Here is a 19,925-nt window from a genome sequence, read left to right on the forward strand (position 1 = left end):
TTGCCATTTCTGTTTCTTAAAATACTCAAGTCCCTGCTTCCCCTTCTTTCCCCACCTCTTTCCAGACAGGAGACCTTCAAACACTTGGGTTTGCAGTGGCACCAGCCAGCCTCAGGAAAACTCCCAGTGTGCCTCATCTCATTGGCAGCCGGAGGGCAGGTCCCCCCAGTGGCAAGCCCCTCCTCTCCCACACCTCACCGTCTCCCCCCCGAAAAATGCCTCCTTTCCTGGCGAGATGAGTGCCAGCACCTCAGCCAATGATGACTCGTGGGCAGCCAGCCAGGATGTCACAGACGGGCCAGAATACCTGGCGATTGGGAACCTGGGCCAGCAGAGTCGGGCTTGTGGTAGCCCAGCCCAGTCCGGCACGTCCACTAGCAACAGTGCTGAGAGCAGCACCTCCAACCTGTTTTCGTCCAGCAGCTCCCAAAAGCAGGAGTCCGTTTCCTCCTTGGGAGAGCAGGGAGCAAGTGGCGGCAGCAGCGGCGGCCGAGGGATGAGCCTCTTCCGTAGGTCCAGCTTCTCAGAGGGTCAGACGGCAGCTTCCTATGGGGGGCTCAAGAGGAGCCATGTACGCTCCCATTCAGACACCAACGTGGCCTCTGGGAAAACTCACGGTAAGGTGTGGGCAAAAGAGTTGGATATCTTACGACTGCTGCTGTTGAGCACAGACTCAGCTGCCTCTGGGAAAACTTTCAACTTCTGTAATGGTCCCTGCCCACTTAACAGAAAAGACAGGATTTGCATGAAAGGTTTTACAATGAATGAATAGCAGAAATGATGTACAAGGCAGCTAAGCCCTACCCTCCCACCCATACTTGCTATAGCTCAGCCTTTTGCAGTGGTGGTGGTGGGGAGATCTCTTTGGTTGGTTCCATGGGCCAGGTCCTTATCAGAATCGGCTTTGTGGGCCAAATTTGATGGGTGTTCAGAACCACCCACCTGTCAAAATCCCTAGCAGGAGCGATGTCAAAATGGAGGTGAGGGCCGGTGTTTCACAAAGCGTTTTTGTAAACCACTCTGAAGTGCCTCACACCCACCTTTCAATCTTGCTCTAGCTCCGAAGAGCAAAAGGCTAAGCTGATCAGTGAAGATTAAATCCTGCTTCCTTGGCTGCAGGATCCTGTTTCCTGCTTGGAACAGGGTGTGCAGCCAACGTAGCATCAAACCCTGTTCTCCTGCCCATCAGCTGACATCATCAGGGGTGTCAGCTGATGGGCAGAGGTGCGTGGCTTGAGGGAAAATGGTTTTGTGAGCCAAACTGGATTGATCTATGTTGTGGGTGGACCATAGGAAGCCCTTTTCATGGGAACAGAGGAAGTTGCCTTACATTGACTCAGACTGTTGGTCCATCCAGCTCAGTAATGTCTACATACTGACTGACAGCTCTCCAGGGTTTCTTATGGGGGTTTCTCCAAGCCCTACATCTGCATGCAAAGCAGAGGTTGTACCACTGAACTGGTGCCCTTCCTATGGTGTTGTATTAAAGACTAACTCTGAACTGAGTTTTGAAAGGCTTTGGTAAAGAAGCGGGTCTTGAGGGGAAAGCTAGAAATTTGGTGAACGGAAAGTTGCAGCTGTGTGGCACTTCTCAATACCTTTTAAAATCCCCCCCTCCTTGTCCCACTTTGCCCCCGTCTGTCAACCTAGCTCACCTTTCCCTTTGATTTGTGACATACTTCATAGATGGTCTTAGGGGAGCAGGTAAAAGGAGATCAAGCTGGGAAGATGAGCTGTTATAATTATCTATCAGAGAAAAGCAGACGGGCAGCTCCCAAAGCAAGTGGTCAAAAATCATGGTTGAATAATCCATACTTCATGAACCCACTGTTGCCCATGTCTGCCAGTCACCCTCATCTCCTGTGATGCCCCTTCTCAAATGCTTTCCTTGGCTGCCTTCCCATCCACTTTCATTTCCAGCAGAAATTCCTTGGCTCTCCTGCCTCTAAAGCAGGTGCCTTGCTATTCCCTTGGTTTCCTTTACAGAGCTGTCTGTGACTTTGGCCTTCTAACAACAGCTGTGTGATGATCTTCTAACACAACTTTGCCTGTTCTCCTTTCCCGCCCTTCAGTTAGAATAATAGAATCATAGAATTGTAGAGCTGGAATGGACCCTGAGGATCATCTAGTCCAGTGTTTCCCAACCTTGGGCATCCAGCTGTTTTTGAACTACAATTCCCATCATCCCTGACCACTGGTCTTGCTAGCTAGGGATGATGGGAGTTGTAGTCCAAAAACAGCTGGAGGCCCAAGGTTGGGAAACACTGATCTAGTCCAACCACCTGCAATGCAGGAATATGCAGCTGTCCCATATGGGGATTGAACCTGCAACCTTGGCATTATCAGCACCATGCTCTAACCAACTGAGCCATCCAGTTGTGGAAGTCCCTCTCTGGACAAGTACAAGATGCCATCTCTCTCCCTTCTTTCACATCCCCCCTCAAAACCTTCCTTTCCCCCCTGTGCAACATTTGTTTTAACCTTTTAATCCCTGGCCTCAGTTGCAACTACACCTGAGTACAGGTAATTGCACTTGGTCACATTTGCTTGCTGCTCTTTTCTCTCCCTCTCTTGACTTTCTGGCCGGCATTTGGATTATAGGCTCCTTGGAGACAGAGCCCCTCTTACTTGCTCAGGAAATCCTGCTAAGTGCTATGTACACTTAGGCTGCAGAAATAACAAATTGTATGTCAAACTTCCTTCTCTGCACAGCATTCATATAGTTGCTGATGTAGCCATGGAGATGCAGAGTCACATTGGTAGCCTTTTGTTGAGCTGCTGACCCCTCCCCAGAAATCTATCATACTACACAAAACACCATTATTCTTTTCCCCACTCAGCCAGTAGTATTTTAGCTTTGCCCACATCTACAAGTGCACTTCTTGAGACTGTGAATATCATGCTGAGAAAGGGATTGTAAAGCTTCCTGCCACAAGTAGCAAGACGCATTCATAGGCATGGTACCCTCAGTTAATTTACACACACGATAGCAGGCCCAATTCCTTGACCCCTGCTCTGTGACTGTTGGAAATAAATAAAATCATACCAGCAAATAGCAGAAGAGAGCTGGAGAGTCCTTGTGGCTTGTGAGGGGACCCTCCCCAGAGCCTGAAGAGGATGTCAATAAGGGCAGAGGAAGCTCTGAAGAGACCTGAGGTGCAGCAGGGCTTTGTTTAGGCTGCTCAGCCTCCCCGCTTAATAGCTGACATGTGGGGTAGCGCAGCAGCAGCAGCTGCTTCTACTTTCTTGTGCATCCTCCGTCCAGCCCCAGAGCTTTAATTCTAGTTATTTTGGTCTGGATTGGAGAAAGAGCAGTAGACCAGGGGGAAATAGGCATTTAGAAGCTTTTTAGAGGGTGCTGTCCAATTTACGCGATTTCACTTATGCGCACAGGTGCCTGGAACTATGTACAGGGGGACGCCTGTACTATGCTTAGCATAGGTGTTAATCCCACACTAGTTAGCTGCTCCTTTGCTCAAAATTCTGCAAGATGGACCCACAGAGCCTGACCTGCCACCCTAGAGGCTACCACCAGTGTCATGTACCCGATTCCTGCAGTGGCTGCAAGATCACCAGTCTTGGTCACCGTGCTTCTTTATAGTATTCTGCATGAGCATATTGGTGAGATTGTGAGGGGCTGCTGGAAAAAGGATAATTCTGAGGCCAACAGCAGCCACAGCAAGCGGCAAAGAAAAAGGGAATTACAATTGGGCAGAAGAACTTGGTGAACCTGAAATGACTGAAAGGCTCCGTGTGTGTGTGTGTGTGTGTGTGTGTGTGTGTGTAGAAAATGACTCTAAAGTTGGAGGTCCCAAACAAGGCACTCATTAGCACCATGGCTCCCCGGATTTAATTGTTGTTTTTGCTTTTTGTTTTAAATGGTGCTTTGGACAGTTGCCTTTTTTGCAGGGGTGGGGTGGGGGTTGCTTTTTGGGGGGGGTATAGGTGTTTTGCCTGGTTTTGGTTGGGGAGGGATTCAGGTACCCACAACAGTTTCTTAGATTCTCAAGTGTGCCCCTGGGGCCCCCCAAATTTGGGGCCTTGTTTTGGGATCTCTACTCTGTTGTATTGTTCATGGTATGGGCAATGGCAGAACCTTTGGAGGTCTTTAAAGGGAGAACAAATACAACGTCTCCAAAGTGTGGCAGACAGGATTCTACCTTGGTAAGTAACTTTCCTCTCTCTTTTTCTCTCTCTTCCTTCACGCTCCCTTTTCTGCTTTGCTGCCTGTCCTTAGGGGGGCACAGAGATATCAGCATTATAATAGAAGATCCTGTTGCAGGTTTGGGAGCCAGCACATTGCAAACCCCTTCATCAGCATCTTCTGCACTGACTGCAAGGTCTTTGTAAAATAGAAACCCCCTGGTGTCAACCTCAAGAAGCCTCCAACAACTTGAGCATTTTGATTTGTAACATTTCTTTTCATCCCATAATGAAGGTTCTTTGGGTGACAAAAGAGTTGTTTTTTTAAACTATTCTTGTTGGCCCATTGTTGGTTACTGGGCTGCAAGGTGAGGAAGTTCAGAGGTCTACCTGCCTAGTTTTTAAGGTGTGCTAGGAAGGAGATTCATTCCTGGTGGCTTTTGGCCTGAATTCAGGGCACTATGTACAGACAGGCCTTCCTTATTTGAAGCTACTTGGTGCTACTCAATGTGTGGGTTCTTGTGAAAGGGTCTTGGGGGAGTGTTTTGTGTCCTGCAGAGTTTGCAGTTCACTATTTTGACCCAAGAAGCCACCATTGCTCAGTTTTTTGGCATGCTCTGAGATGTCCAAGTGCAAAGATCATGGCTTTCCTCTTCTTGGTGCAACCCATATGGCAAAACTTTTTGATAAAGAGATTTTGGTCTGCATTCGGAGCTTTGTCAAAATTGGTTATAATGCCAAAAGTGTCAATTTATAGAGTGGTTCTATCCAGTCTAAACAGTTCTGCAAGGACTGCCTCATTTGTTGTATTTTTCCTAGATGAGGAAGACTTCCCTGTAGCTTATATTGGACAGTGATATTTCACATTGCATAGCTGTCACATGCGGGTTCTGCATTGCTTCCTACATGGAAGTGCATTTCATATTGGGGGCCGGGCGGGCAGGAATATAACCTATGAAGTGGCCCTAAATTGGGCCTGATCTTCTGAGCTATTGAAGTTGACACCAGTGTCTCCCTTTCCTTGTTCAACCCTCTCCTTTGCCATTGCATGTTCTGGATCTACACACTCTCAAATGTTGATTTCCCTTCACCACCTTCTTTCCATGCCATTATCAGCTGGGATAAAGCACTAAAACCAGCTGCCGTCCCGTTCAGCCTTTGTTGCCCCTGGAACTTCAGTTGTTGGGGGAGGTCAAGCCCACGCTCTGGCCCAAGTGATGCAAGCCTATAGTAGCTGTTTCTCAGAGGTTGCCTTGTTCCTAAACTTGAAATCTAGGTCAGGACAGACTTCTGTGTGTGGTCAGGAAGCTGGAGAACGGCCACTGTGGACAAGGCCTTGTGACCTGGTCCAGAGTTTCAGCAGTGACTTCATAGGAATGTTTCAAGAAGGGATAACCACCATAGTATACATGTAAGTTGATTTTATAGTGGTGCAACAGTCTAAGAAACAAGGATACAGTGGTGCCTCGCAAGCCGAAAAGAATCCGTTCCGCGAGTCTCTTCGTCTAGCGGTTTTTTTGTCTTGCGAAGCAAGCCCATTGACGGCTTAGCGGATTAGCGCTATTAGCGGCTTTTAGCATCTTTTAGCGGCTTATCGGCTTATCGTATAAGCAGATAAGCGGCTTAGCGGATTAGAAAAAGGGGGGGGGGGGAAAACCCCGCAGGAACTCGCAAGACATTTTCGTCTTGCGAAGCAAGCCCATAGGAAATTCGTTTTGCGAAGCGCCTCCAAAACAAAAAACCCTTTCGTCTAGCGGGTTTTCCGTCTTGCGAGGCATTCGTCTTGTGGGGCACCACTGTAGTTACATTTAAAAACCCCCAAAAACTGAATTATCCAGGTGAAATGTAACTGATGGTCACGCTTCTCTTTCTGTATTGGCATAACCCTCCTCCTCAGTGCCAAGGCTAGATGAAAAGATCTTGAGCTTTTGAGCTGTGCTTTGCCTTTGACTCTCCAAGGGTAGCAAGAGGCGGGAGTTACTGGTAGGCACTGGTGATCCCCAGGAACATTTAGTTTCAGAAATGGTAATGTGACGTGGCCATGTGGGTGCAGGTGGTCCCTGGTAGTTGAGGCCAAACCATTCAGCACTTTATAGATGTAAAACAGCATAGTTTAATTGTTCGCCAAGGATTCAGTGCATATTTTGGAGCGGCCTTCATAGTACTGTAAGTAGCTGAAGCTTCAGGAGAATCATCAAGCCAAGCTTTGCAACAGAGCGCTTTAGGTGGTCTCACAGAAAAGCTTTTATTATGGCACTCAGTAGACAACAACTTGCCTATGTTTGCCTCAGGGAGGGATGGGGAACCTGTCAGGTGCTGCTGAACTCCCAACATCCCTAATCATGGATCAGGCTAGCAGAGGCTGATGGAAACTGGTCTCCTAAATACACTGGAGGGCCACAGGTTAAATTGGGATACTGAACCTGACTCTCTCCAAGATCCAATCCTGATATCTATTGGCACCAGTTGTGAAGGCAGATCTAGACTAGCTTGTTAGAATACCCCCCTGCTTGAACACATGCATGATTTCTGCTCCTGTCCATGAAAGTTCACCCCTCAGCCTGCCTGCCTTCAATGGTTCCTTCTGGGCTCCCGTTTGCCCAAATGTTCCCGCACCTTCCATCTTGTTGACTTTATTTTTTTCATATATTTCACGATGTATCACTTTGTCCCATTTAATTCTGTTCATGCCCTGCCCTGTGGCTCATTCTGATCATGGCGATTGACTCCATCTTTCTTTATATTATCCCTAGAGTCCAGTGGAGACATTTCCAGGTTCCAAGGCAGCATGTCCTGCTCAATGCAGAGCAGCCAGATGAGCACCCCTGGATCTGTTTACATGGAATACGGTGAGCACTGTAGGACTTTCGTTGGGTTATTTTTTGCCTGTTTCTCAGCTCTCCTTTGGAGTTGGGCATCAGCATGGTGTGTGAGCCTTTTCCAGTTTTTGATGCAGGTTTTTGCTAAGAGCTGTGCCCCTCCAGCTTCAAATGGCCTTCAGCAGGGGTAGCCAATGTGGTGCACCCCCCATTTGTCATTAGACTACAACTCCCATCACCCCTGGCCATTTGCCATGCTGGCTGGAGCTGATGGAAGTTGGAGTCCAACAAAATCTGGAAGGTACCACATTGGCTACCCAAGGCCTATTGACGACAGAGAAGCAGGAGCTAGAGCCAGCACAGACCTTGCGAGGTTTTCCAAATGACTTTGCATCTTCCACCATTCCCAAAGGATTCTGACTGCCCTAGTCCTTCGTGAGCCACCCCTTGACAAAGTTCATAGGAATGGAACAGTAATTTTCCTTTAACTTTTCTTTCTCCATCAGATACCGGGCAGTATCTAAGCTCTGGGGAAGGGATGTTCCGGAGGCCCTCAGAAGGCCAGTCCCTGATAAGTTACTTGTCAGAGCAAGATTTTGGCAGCTGTGCAGACTTGGAAAAGGTAGGCAATAGGAGAAGTGAAATGCACGGAGCTTGCATGAAATAGTGAGAGAAAAACACAGAGAGCAGTGACTCCCAGGTTATATGGCCAGTGCCTGGGCGGGTGTGTAGCTGCCTGGGAACCATATATATGCTTGGGGTCTCTTGCTTGTCTAAGATGACAGGAATGTCTTTGGCACTCAATTATTTCAGGCAGTATCAATTCCTTACACCTCATAAGATTCCTGAGGGGGTGAGGAAGGACTGCAGACCATCTTGGTCATCCGATCCCCAAGGCCTTTCTATTCCTGTTAGGTCGATAAGCTGGCTAAAGTCCAGCAGTATTGAAATGTAAGCTGGAGAGAGGATATTGATCACTTTCTTTGTGGTCCAAAGTATCTATTTATGTGATACAGGCAATTAAGGGAAGGGCTGACAATAAAATAATCAACACTAGCCCCCAAGTTAGCAGTGTTTTAAACATGCCCTCTTTTTAAGGATCCTCGTGAAAAATATTTCTCAGAGTTTAATGTCGGGAATAATTTTATTTCTGTTGGTTTATTTTCTGAGAACTATGTGATCTGTGTGTTTCCTTATTTGCATTGGCAGACAGGAAACTTAACTTTGTGGCTCACTTTTGATTGTTCCATTTGTTTTTGTTATGACATTGAGCTAAACAGCAAAATGATTATTAATGCGGTTGATAGACAAGTTCTGGCCTTGGCGATTTTTTTTAATGCAACATTTAAAAACTCGCTCCCCCAACCATAAGGGCTAAAAAAATATTTGCTTGCTGCATTTCCACCAACCCACAGATTTCTGTGCACATCCATATTCTACAACAGTGTAGATTTTGCACAGGGCTGCCAAAGTTTTTGTTTTTGGTTTTTTTACCGGGCTTGAGTATTGAAAGATATTTAGACTGTCATGCTACCTGCCCCCCCCCCCCCGCAAACCCATTGTCTCTTTCTCTAGAGAACTGCTCCCTCCTTTTGAGTCTTGTGCAAAACGTAACGCTGCTGCTTCTCCTCTTCCCTTCACCCCAGGAAAATGCTCACTTCAGCATCTGCGAGTCGCTCATTGCTGCCATTGAGCTGATGAAGTGCAACATGACGAACAGGCAGCTGGAAGAGGAGGAGGAGGACAGCGACAAGGAGATCCAGGAGCTCAAACAGAAAATCCGCATCCGCCGACAACAGATCAGGACGCGGCACCTGCACCCAGCGTACCCGGAGATCAGCTCAGACAGTGGGTGCTTCCTTCCAGCTCTTCCTTTTGCTGTGTTGAAGGCTTCTTTGGGGATTTAAGTGACTGTGGATCCCTGAGGCTATTTCCGAGGGTGCAGATCCCGGATAGTGCCACAGCTTGATATCCTCTTGCCAAAGAAACCTTTATTCTTGTGCCAATTCAGCAAGATTAATTAATGGCCTTCTGCTTCTTATCATGTCAGAGCATGAATGAGTTGCACTGAAGCTTTCCTTCCTGACCCCCTGGAATCTGGGTGTTGTTTTTCAGGATCTATCCTTGGTAGAAGCTGGCAACGAAAAGGAGATAGAAATGAGACTCCTGGGGCAAGGGGGGCGCGCGACTAATGTCTATGTTGCATACCAAATTCCACCCTAGTGTAGTGCAGATTACGGCTTTGTTTGTGTGTGCAGCATCTAGGGATCACAAAACACCTAGAGGGTTTTAGCCTTGCCTTTTAGTTTTGTCATAGGAGTCAATGGCTGGAGCAGGAAGTGGCTGGAGGAGGAAGTGGACTGCTGGAAATCTGGATTACCCCCAGAAGGAGCTGTTTTGGATAATAATAATAATACAGTATTTATACCCCGCCCATCTGGCTGAGTTTCCCCAGCCACTCTGGGCAGCTTCCAATTGAGTGTTAAAAACAATATAGCATTAAATATTAAAAACTACCCTAAACAGGGCTGCCTTCAGATGTCTTTTAAAGAGAAGATAGCTGCTTATTTTCTTCACATCTGAAGGGATGGAGTTCCACAGGGCGGGTGCCACTACTGAGAAGGCCCTCTGTCTGGTTCCCTGCAACCTCACTTCTCACAATGAGGGAACCGCCAGAAGGCCCTCAGCACTGGATCTCAGTGTCTGGGCTGAACGATGGGGGTGGAGACGCTCCTTCAGGTATACAGGACCAAGGTATACAGGATCCAAACCAATAGAGCTTATGTGGTTGTCTAAGGGTGTGTGTGTATTTAGTTTGGCTTATTTTCTTGATGGCTGCCTGATTATTAGGATGTGTATCATTTGTGAAATGGGCAAGTGTCAAATCATTTGCATACTTCATTAACATGCAGGTATTTATTAAAAAGATGGCCCTAAGTTTTTGTGCTTCTGGTTTATCTGTATTTATAGTCTCCGCATAAGAGGTTCTGTGAATTATTTGGGAGCTCCTAGTTAACCCACAGGCACTTCCTTTCCTTTTGATCATGCTAAACTCATCAATGAGGTGACTTGAGTGAAGAGAGAGAACTTTCTCCTGCAACTTCTATGATTCCTTTTTAAAACACCTAAATCTTTACTGAGCATTGTGCACAGATTTTAAAAGAAGGCAGTCCTTGCCCGCAGGAACTAATAGACATGGTACAAGAGGCAAAAGGGATGGAGAAGGAAATAAGTGAAGTCATGTGCTGCTTCTTATTGTGCTTAATGGCCAGCTTGAATTAATGCACTGGCCAGGGGTGATGGGAACTGTGGTCCAAAGCATGGAGGCTGCCAGGCTGGCCAAGGCTGAACCAGACAGATTCTGATGTGTACTGCAGTCTTTCTTTTTCTACCACTGTTCTCCCAGGTCTTATGGCAACAGACAGTGGATCCCATTTCAGCTCCCGGGACTCGACACACTTGTCTGACTCAGGTTCAGCAGAAGAGGTTGACGAGTATGAGATTAGAGGTAAGATGTAATTGGTATAATGAGCCTTATGCATATGAAGCTCCCTTATATTGGGACAGTTGGTCCATCTGACCCAAGATTGTTTGCCCAAGTTGACAGTAGCTCTCCAAGGTCCTTGGCAAAAATGCTTCCAGGCACAAGTCCGAGATCCTTTTTAACTGCAGATTTCAGGGACCGAACCTGGCACCTTCTCAGCAGGACTCTGTGTGCGACTCTGAAGACAATAATCTTTGCCTGCATTGTCCAGCTCTTAAAATGGGAGTGACACAGTTCTCTAGTATCAGAACAGTGGGCCCAACAGGAATGGAAAAGCACACACTATGGGCCTTGGGAGGATAATTGTGACTATCATTTGCTAGTCTGTCAGCTTGAAACTGTCCTTGCTGATCGGTCCTTCCAGTGAAAATGCAAATTTGAAGGCTGTTGTTACGGTGGGGGGAGGCTTGCCCATGCTTGCTTATTCCAACATGAAACTTACTGTTTGAACCCCCTCCAAAGGCATGTTCACATGGCAGAATCGGGCTGGCTTTGGAAAGGAAGGATCAGTTCCGAATTTTAAAAATGGGAAGTGTAGAGGAGGTACTTGCACTTGGAACAGCCAAAGCTAGTTGTGCAGAGTGCAGGATCAGTCCCAGTGCACATATTACCAGGGCTGGAGACCACAGTGTGTGTGGAGTTTGGCCATTAGGGAAGTGAGGCAATCCTTATTCTGTCTGTACATGATTACCCTTCTCCAGCCAAAGAAGAGCATGGCAGAGAAACCAGCCCAGCAAACAGCCTTACAAAAGGAGACTAGAGTAGCCTGGGTGATGCTCCCTAACCCCTGTGGAAGCTTCCTAGTCAAGTTTGTTCCCCGTCAAACTTTTTTAAGAGAGATCAGAGAAACAAAAGTAAATATCTACCTTTTTTTGGCATCAGCCACAAAACATTGCTGGTTTGAAACTTGGAAACTCACTTTGAAGCAAGGAATAGCTAAGCAGCCAAGACCCGGAGGAGCAGTTGTGCGGCTGGCCTGGCTGTGCTTGGAATACTGTGTGTTGGGGTGAGGGAGGAGGGGAAAGGATCAAGAGCTCAGAGTTGGTGGGATCTTCTGAACCCCATAATTCAGTGGTTTTCAAACTCTATCCTGTGGAATTCTGGGACTCCCCACAAGCCTCTTAGAGGCTCCCCAATGAAGTCAGCTTGCACCAGCAAGGAGGGGGTGTCAGTTGCATTATCTGGTGCATTTTGGATTACAGTGGGGGCCTGGCCAGTACCCTGTGTGTGTGTGTGTGTGCGCACAGCTATGCTCCAGAATAATTTGTGATGTGCAAGGGTTACTTGGCAGACAAATTTGACATGGAAAGAATTCCCTCAGGGTAGAAAATTTGAAAGCCACTGGTCTGGTTTGAAGGGCCCTGTGCTATTTATTGGGAGTCTCTCCTATCCTTGCTCTGGTTGTGCTTACACCCTCTTTCCCCCCCTTCTTCCGCTGACATGCAATATTTTGTCATCACCGTATAATGCAGATGGTAACGATGGATCTAACCTGACTCAAATATCCAAGAACGGCCTGTCTGTCTCAATGGCTTCCTTGTTTTCAGGTAGTAACTTCGCTCTGTGCGTCTCCGCCTGTCTGTGTCACTTGGGCACAACTAGTTAGATCACCCTTGTGGTGTATTGCATGTCATGCCTTAGGTGCTTACCTGTAGTGTTTGCATGTTACAGAATTCCCTCCCTCCCTTCCATAGTCAGTGTATATTTCCACCTTTTGGTGCTAAGAATATAAACAGAGGTGAGAGCAAAACAAAGCAAAATCCATATGGGCCAAAGTCTGGTCTAAACCAGGCGGTTTTGACAAAGCAGCAAAAATCTATCAGTTGTACAACATACATGGCCCCACTGTGGGAGGGACATTTCTGTTACAATCTATCTGGGACTTCCTGAGCCCTTTCTTTTGCAGTCCACTGAAGGCTACAAAAGCAGGGATATCAAATGCAAACTGTCATATTTTGACTGGCATAGTGACCAGTTTGAACTGTGTTCTCTCTCTCTCTCTCTCTCTCTCTCTCACACACACACACACACACACACATTCTTGAGTGACTAACACATCATAACCAACTTATTTCCCTGTGTGTGTGTTTCGTCGGGTAAGCTAAACAGCTAGCAGCTACTTCCCTACATGGCTTATAAGCTTTCCATTTTACCCCACGGTAGTCTTGTTCACTTCCTACGGTTCTCGCTCTCTTAGCTGCTTGCTAGTGGTGATAGAAGGATTAGGCCAGTGTGAGCAACTGCGGCTAGCAAAACTTTTAGGGGACCTTTTAAGAATTGACAGACCAGGTCGGATTGATGGCCTTTCTGCCAATGGTGGACAACTAGGTGCCCTGTGGAAGTTTACAAACAGGGCCTGATTGTGATCTTCCACATCATAGATAAATAACCCACAATATCTAGCAGTCTGTAACTCCTCCTCCTCTGAAATGGGGGCCGTCAATAGTCACTGGGCAACTAATCTGCCTTTTAGTTATATAAAGTGTAGTTGCTTTTTAAAGCCATTCGTTATAACAGCCCCCCCCCCCCCCAGAATTCTGTCAAAATGGGGTGGTAGATGATGTTAGGTAAGGGAATATGTGGCTTAAACTGGGGAGCAACCTACTCATTTTCTGCCTTGGGAGTTTTGTGTGAACAAAGCATCTCTTCCTTCCTGGTCTGTGCCAACAGGCTCAGGAACTGAGGCCACCTTGGAGGAGGTCTCTGTAGCCCTCTCTCTTCCTAATGGGAAGCATGCAAACAGCTACGAACCAATGCCTCGTGTTTCCAACCAGGCACAAATTGGGGTGGAGAGGATCCAATAAAATTGGGTGAGATGCCAGATGTGGCCTGGAAACGATGCCTTATGAGGAACGGCTAAGGGAGCTGGGCATGTTTAGCCTGGAGAAGAGGAGGTTAAGGGGTGATATCATAGCCATGTTCAAATATATAAAAGGATGTCACATAGAGGAGGGAGAAAGGTTGTTTTCTGCTGCTCCAGAGAAGCGGACACGGAGCAATAGTTCCAAACTACAAGAAAGAAGATTCCACCTAAACATTAGGAAGAACTTCCTGACAGTAAGAGCTGTTCGACAGTGGAATTTGCTGCCAAGGAGTGCGGTGGAATCTCCTTCTTTGGAGGTCTTTAAGCAGAGGCTTGACAACCATATGTCAGGAGTGCTCTGATGGTGTTTCCTGCTTGGCAGGGGGTTGGACTCAATGGCCCTTGTGGTCTCTTCCAACTCTATGATTCTATGATTCTACTTTAGTCTTAGAAACCTCGAACGCAGGCTCTGACCCCCTTCTTGAGGCGCTCTCTGTGGATGGTGCAGAAAGTGGGCAGACTTTGAAGTGGTCCATTGTGAGAAGGCCTTGGCCCATAGGTGAATTTGCCCATCTCTGCTGTAGATCAGTTCCTTGTTGGAAAATTGCGATATGTGTTAACCCATCCAGAATCTGTTCAGCATGGCCTTTGCCACGTCTAACCTTCCCCCGCTTCATTTGTGCTGTGATTTAGATGCAGACATCAAGAGGAGTGCTGCAGCTCCCAGCAAGAAGTCCTTCCACTCCTCAGGCTCCACGTATGTATCTCTGATGTAGCATAAGAACACCATGATGGCTCATTCCTCCCCCTGCTCCATTTCATTAGGGGTGAAACACTGGGAAGATTTAGGCTGAAAGGTTGAAGAAGGGACAATTGGGCGACAAATTTAAGAAAGCTCTAAACAGGCTTCTTCTCTCAGTAATATATCTGAAGTAGAATCTGTGCCATTTGGGAGCCATTTCTGGTAGTATCAGGGCCAAGAAATGACAAGGATTTAAAGCTCTGCATCTGGGTTGGCTTCCCAGTGTGAAAGAATGGGTGAGGACCAGATTGCAGGTTGCTGAGGTTCTGGCTAGGCTGAGTCTCACGGATGGTGGCAGCATACTGCCTCCAGAGGCAGGTTCCAAGTAGATAAAAGCAACTAGGTTCGAGCCAGAAATGGTGGTTTATTGCTTCTATGCCAAGAGAGGTGTCAAAGGTGCCAGCTTGGGTCTTCAGTGGAGACTAACCAAGAGGCTGCTTCCACAGGCAGAGGCACGACTGATAGGAGCATCTGTTTTAGCTCCTCCAACTGGCCGTGTCTATATTTTGGTTGGGACAGGGGCAGAAATAACAAATGAGGGCTAGATGTGAGAAAGTGCAGTAAAGTGTCCTTAGGACACTTTTAAGTGAGGCAGAAACAGGGGGAGCCAGATCTTCACTCTGCAGACGTTGCTGGATGACAATTCCCACTGCTCCTGGGCCAGTTGGGCATGCTGACTGGGGCTGAAGGGATTGGGGAGTTGAGCAGTTTCTGGAGGGCCACGGGTTTCCTGTCCCTGCAGTAAGAGACGAAGAGTGAGGAATTAAGCACAAGGCTTTGTGGGACCTGTAGGGTTTCAAGATGAACGTTAAGGGGATGTACAGGAGAGGCCCCCTTTCCTGCTGCTTTGCATCTGTGCTAATCTCCGCTGCTTTGTCCAACAGCTTCCACTCTTTCCTCAACTCCAACTCGGCGGAGGCTGTGGCCATGGGCCTGCTGAAGCAGTTTGAAGGGATGCAGCTCCCCGCAGCCTCCGAACTGGAGTGGCTTGTGCCAGAGCAAGACGCCCCGCAGAAGGTAGGGTTCCTGAGTTCAGCACCCGCCTACCCTGGGCCATTTTGTGCTGTGCCCCCCCCTTCCCCTCTCTAGTGGTGGTTTAAACTTAGCCACTTTATGGCGGTGGGCAGCAAACACTTAATGTGCTGGATGTGGTGGCTTTTAAGCATGGTCGCAACCACTCTAGATTAAAAGGGCAAAGGGCAGCAGTCCCAGTACTTCAGGTAGGCCAGGTGATGTGGCCAGCCCATCCAGCGGCTCAGGTGGCAAGGGCAACAAGACCTACGTTTGCGCAACACAGTGGGAGATACTACTGACACTGGGATCAGTAGGGAGCAGGAACCAACGTGGCCAAGGGACTGATGGGAGTTGTAATCCGAAACTTCTGGATGAAGGAGGCTGGGAATTGGTGTTTTGCCCTTTCTATCGTGTGCATTGACCACTGACCAGGGCTGTGGCTGATAAAAGTGAGCTATGTGGTCTGTGAAATTTAGCTGTGGCATAGGGACAGGTTGCTCTGCAGCCAACGCAGAGAAAAGGAGCAAAAGATCGGATGTTTCAATAGGAGGAGCGTGGCAATCTGAAGTGCCTCTAAAAGCTTTCACCAGGCCCACCTCTGTTCCTGCTTCTCTTCCCAGGAGCAGGGAAGACTTGTTCAGGGAGCCACCTTGATAGATCATTTGCTGTTGGTTTTCAGGGCCCAAGACTGTCTCTTAAAAGGCTTCTTAAGCGGCCCAAGTGGTATAAGAAAAGACAGCTTTGCAAAAAGTTGCTGCTGGTATGTCCCGAATGGGAAATGTGCCCAGGGAGTGTCGTGTTTACTGCGTGCTCTAACAGCCTTTATGAATGGCCCATCTGAAGGGGCCCAGGGTGTGTGAGTGTTGTGGCTGCGCTCTCTGCATGGAAGGCCTTGGTTTAGAGTGGTTTGTTGTGGCTGCTCAGTAGAAAATCAGGTTTATAACCAGGGCTGGCCACACCTGAAGCCAAAAGACTGCAAATACAAGCCAGCTCAGTGTGACTGGCACCAATCAGTAACCACCTAAACGTGTGGGTCCAGGCTGCATGCCTCGGCCTCCACCTCAGCTGTGATTTTGCTGACATTTGACAGCTTCTTGATTTGTGGGAATTCAATGGCCAGAGGAAGAAATGTGTCTTAGGCATGCTTACAGTCCTACAGCACTGGGGCACAGCAGGGCATTTTGATGCAGAATTCAGCACCCTGAGAATCTTGGTATGTTTTAAAAGCAAAAAGCCTCCAGCCCTTAAAGCTGCCATAAGGAACTTGAGTAGACATGGGCTGTGCTGGTTGAAATCCCAGAATCTAAACCAAGGCTGTGCAGGAGTGTGTGGTCAGGGTGTGGAACGTCAGAGCTCTACATCGCTCCTTAAGCAAGTTCTGTGTGTTCTTCTAATTTTGTCTATTTCAAACCACAGGCTTTGCTTGTATGTGAGAGTGTGAGGCCTTTTAGGGAGGCAGCAGTCATGCAAGTCACACCGGGAGGAATTCCAGCAAGCATAATGGCCCTGTTTATATACTTAAGTTGGGTGTAAGGGCCCACCCAACGCTTATACTCTGTGCTGGAGACAGTGAAGCATTTCAGCGCTGCTGGAAGTAACTAACAATCCCCAACTGTGGCTGCTCTCCCACTCCTTGGTTGCCTTGCAGTTCAGTTCTGCGTTGGCTTTACAAAGGAGCTTCAGTGGTGACCTGCGGTTCTGCTCCGAAGTTGCTCTGCAAGATGCTGCTTTCTTCCGTTAGCCATAGTTTTGGGGCTGTTGTTGCTCTCCGCCCACTCCCCACTTCACACTCCCAGTTTGACAGTGGGCTCTATTCACAAGGGATCACTGATTGTCGACTTCCTCTTGGGTAATGGCAAAAGGAAGCTCTTCTTTCAGCAGTCAGGAATTCCAAAGTGCCCTCTTGTTAAGGTTGTGTGCACTTTGGGATTACAAAGTTTCACGTACGCGTGAAATATGAAAAGCGAGGGTAGTGGGCAGGGAGGGGACCGTGACGTGAGATTCTGCACTTGTGCAACAGAAATAACATGGAGGACGCCGTCACACGTAGCAGTTTACCACTGGATTGTGAAATAGCCACGGGATTGCTATAGCAGCATTTACTTAGCAGCATTGACTTAGTGCTTAAATTATTTCCAGAAGATTCTGCAGTAACCAGATCTTGCCTACTTGCTTGTTGGCTAACCATGGAAGCTCTGTGCCCAGACCCAGGTGCATGTTTGCATTGTGCGTCTTGTTCTCCTCCTGCAGCTCTTGCCAATTCCCGATTCTGTGCCCATCTCTCCCGACGATGGGGAACACGCGGACATCTATAAACTCCGTATCCGGGTCCGAGGGAACTTGGAGTGGGCGCCTCCCCGACCACAGATAATCTTCAATATCCACCCAGCACCAACGTAAGGAGACAGGTGGTTTTCAAGCCTGCAGTGTCCTCTGTCTTTCCCTTCCTCTTTCCAAATATGCCCATTCATGCCCTTGCTAGAATCTGCCAACAGCAGCAAGAGGTTTTTTCCCCTCTTCACAAAAACTTAGAAGTTGTCTTTAAGAATGGAAGCCTTACTCACAAAGGAAGCTGCCTTATGCTGAGTCAGACTGTTGCACCATCTACCAGAGGATGAGAAAGTGTCTGGAAGGTGGCTTTCTCATGATTTGCTTGATGACCAGCCAAAATACAGCGACTGGTGAAATTGTCCTCTCTGTGGCCTCTTCCCTAGCTCATGTCTGGTGGGTGGTGGCATTCTGCAAGCACAGGCCTTTTCTCAGAAATCTAGTGGTCCTTGTGGTTTAAGAACAGGTTTGGAAACGGACAAGTGTCTTTTGTCCTTTATAATAACATTGCATGGCCATGTAGAAGGTTTTTTTAATTGCATATTCAAATGCTGCATGTTAAATCCTCATAACATTTTCCTTAGCAGCCCACTCCCTGCCCCCAAGATAGGAGGTTGAGATCTATCTATCCTCTGTCTGCACACATACATAGCACATGTCTTGTGTGTCTGCAGGAGAAAGGTGGCAGTGGCCAAGCAGAACTATCGCTGTGCCGGATGTGGCATCAGGACAGACCCTGGTGAGTGCTGGATTTGGCAGAGTTCTTGAGGCCCTGTTTATGTTATTTTATGTCACTTGGTTTTTAAAAAAGCACTTTATAGACAGCTTAATATTTTAGAAACCTCTTAAGCAGTGTACAAGATTTTTAAAATTAAAAATACAGTGTAAAACCAATAAAACAACTATATGGGGGCATATAAAACAGGAATTGTAGGATTCAAAGCATTTCATGCAGGGTCTGAACTTGCAGGTTGGGGAAAGCCCAGGTGAAAGGTAAGTCTTTGGAAGACATCTGAAGCAACTGATAGCTGCTGTTTCACATAGGACAGAGGGAAGGGCATTCCAAAATAAGGGGCAATAGCAAAAAATGCTTATTTTCATGTCAGCACCCTCAGATATTCTGCAGGGTGCAATGGCTTGTGTAGAATTTTCCCAGATGGCTTGAATTGATATTATAACTGAATGCAGGAGGAGCAAAGTAAGAAGTCATTGGACATAGCCCAGTAGCTGTTTGGCAACTAGTGCAGTTTCTTCAACACTGCCTGAACCTTGAAAGATTTTGTCTTAAAAGGTGGTGGGTGGTATTAATCTGATTTGAGTGGGGCGTCTGTGTATTAATTACTGTTGGCCACTTTGTTCTGAACAGAAAAGCAAAATATAATCAACCAACTTTGTGGTTCAAATCATGAACTGGTAGGGACGAAATGCCCTACACTGGGGGTGTTGAAACTGGCACCTTGGGCAGGATACCTTCCTTTTGTTCTCGGGATGACTTGTGGATAGGCTCAGCCCCTTTTCCCAGGCGGAGTCTGAACACATTCATTCATTCATTCATTCATTCATTCATTCTCTCTCTCTCTCTTTCTTTCTCTTTCTGTCTCCCTCTCCACAACCCCTGTCGCTTCAGACTACATCAAGCGCATGCGCTATTGTGAGTACCTGGGTAAATACTTCTGCCAGTGTTGCCATGAAAACGCTCAGATGCTCATCCCCAGCCGCATCCTGCGCAAGTGGGACTTCAGCAAATATTGCATCAGCAATTTCTCCAAGGACCTGCTAAGCAAGATCTGGAGCGACCCCCTCTTCAATGTGCAGGACATCAACACTGCCCTCTACCGCAAGGTCAAGCCGCTCAACCAAGTCAGGGTAAGGCAGACGGAGTGTGAGGTGCCCCGTGAGGCCATCCCTACCCTGCAAGTGTAGCTTTTATACCTGCTTTTAAGTGTCAGGGCTTCTGCCAAAGCTGTCTCGGGAACTGTAGATTTGTGAGAAAGCTTGGGGATCCTGTAACAAAGAACAACGTTCTGCAACCCGGTGTGACTTTATAGCTTATATTTCAAACGAGGACCTGCAAAGTTCCTTGCCTGCACCTAAGAAAGAAACATGGTTCTTCTAAATAGTTTAATATGCATATATTGAATTGCATTTGCCATTATTGCATAAGCATCTTTTCGCTTTCTGTGCCTGTGTGCAATGGGAAAGAATTCTGTTACATATCCCTATTCAGAACTGCAAATCCCACAGTTCCCTGGGTTCCAATATGTGTGGGAAAGGAGCAGATACATGTTCTTAGGGTACGTCCCACTCCCCACCACCCATATCTGGAAATACGTCATTCTGTTCTACATGCAGGGGCCAATTTGCACCCACCCACCCTTTTTTTTCGAGCGAGAAAATTACTGTTTGAATCTGAGCCAAGCGTGCAAACCTCTAGGTCCATCTTTTCCATTTTTTTGAGCTGAGCCTGCGCCT

The 19,925-nt window shown here is 47.4% G+C and overlaps 2 protein-coding genes across 4 annotated transcripts in view; one reads left to right on the top strand and one right to left on the bottom strand.

The window, feature by feature from the left end:
• Positions 1-429, bottom strand: part of RPL35A (ribosomal protein L35a) — a 162,913-nt gene extending 162,484 nt beyond the window's left edge. The window contains exon 1 of the mRNA XM_081862897.1: positions 418-429. The gene's annotated coding sequence lies outside the window, so the exon portion shown is untranslated. The remainder of the gene's footprint in view (positions 1-417) is intronic.
• RUBCN (rubicon autophagy regulator) overlaps positions 1-19,925 on the top strand; it is a 44,481-nt gene that overhangs the window by 19,673 nt on the left and 4,883 nt on the right. Inside the window, exons 7-18 of one of the 3 annotated variants that reach the window (XM_081862222.1) lie at positions 66-617; positions 4,238-4,282; positions 6,897-6,992; positions 7,469-7,584; positions 8,609-8,810; positions 10,369-10,470; positions 11,979-12,053; positions 14,003-14,066; positions 14,996-15,128; positions 17,376-17,521; positions 18,128-18,192; positions 19,081-19,319. In XM_081862222.1, the coding sequence (XP_081718348.1) occupies positions 66-617; positions 4,238-4,282; positions 6,897-6,992; positions 7,469-7,584; positions 8,609-8,810; positions 10,369-10,470; positions 11,979-12,053; positions 14,003-14,066; positions 14,996-15,128; positions 17,376-17,521; positions 18,128-18,192; positions 19,081-19,319 (1,835 nt within the window). The remainder of the gene's footprint in view (positions 1-65; positions 618-4,237; positions 4,283-6,896; positions 6,993-7,468; positions 7,585-8,608; positions 8,811-10,368; positions 10,471-11,978; positions 12,054-14,002; positions 14,067-14,995; positions 15,129-17,375; positions 17,522-18,127; positions 18,193-19,080; positions 19,320-19,925) is intronic. The other 2 variants (XM_081862224.1, XM_081862223.1) reach the window with 2 other exon arrangements.

The sequence above is a fragment of the Podarcis erhardii genome (assembly GCF_964252035.2).
Source record: "Podarcis erhardii genome assembly, chromosome: 5".
NCBI classification, from domain to species: Eukaryota; Metazoa; Chordata; class Lepidosauria; order Squamata; family Lacertidae; genus Podarcis; species Podarcis erhardii.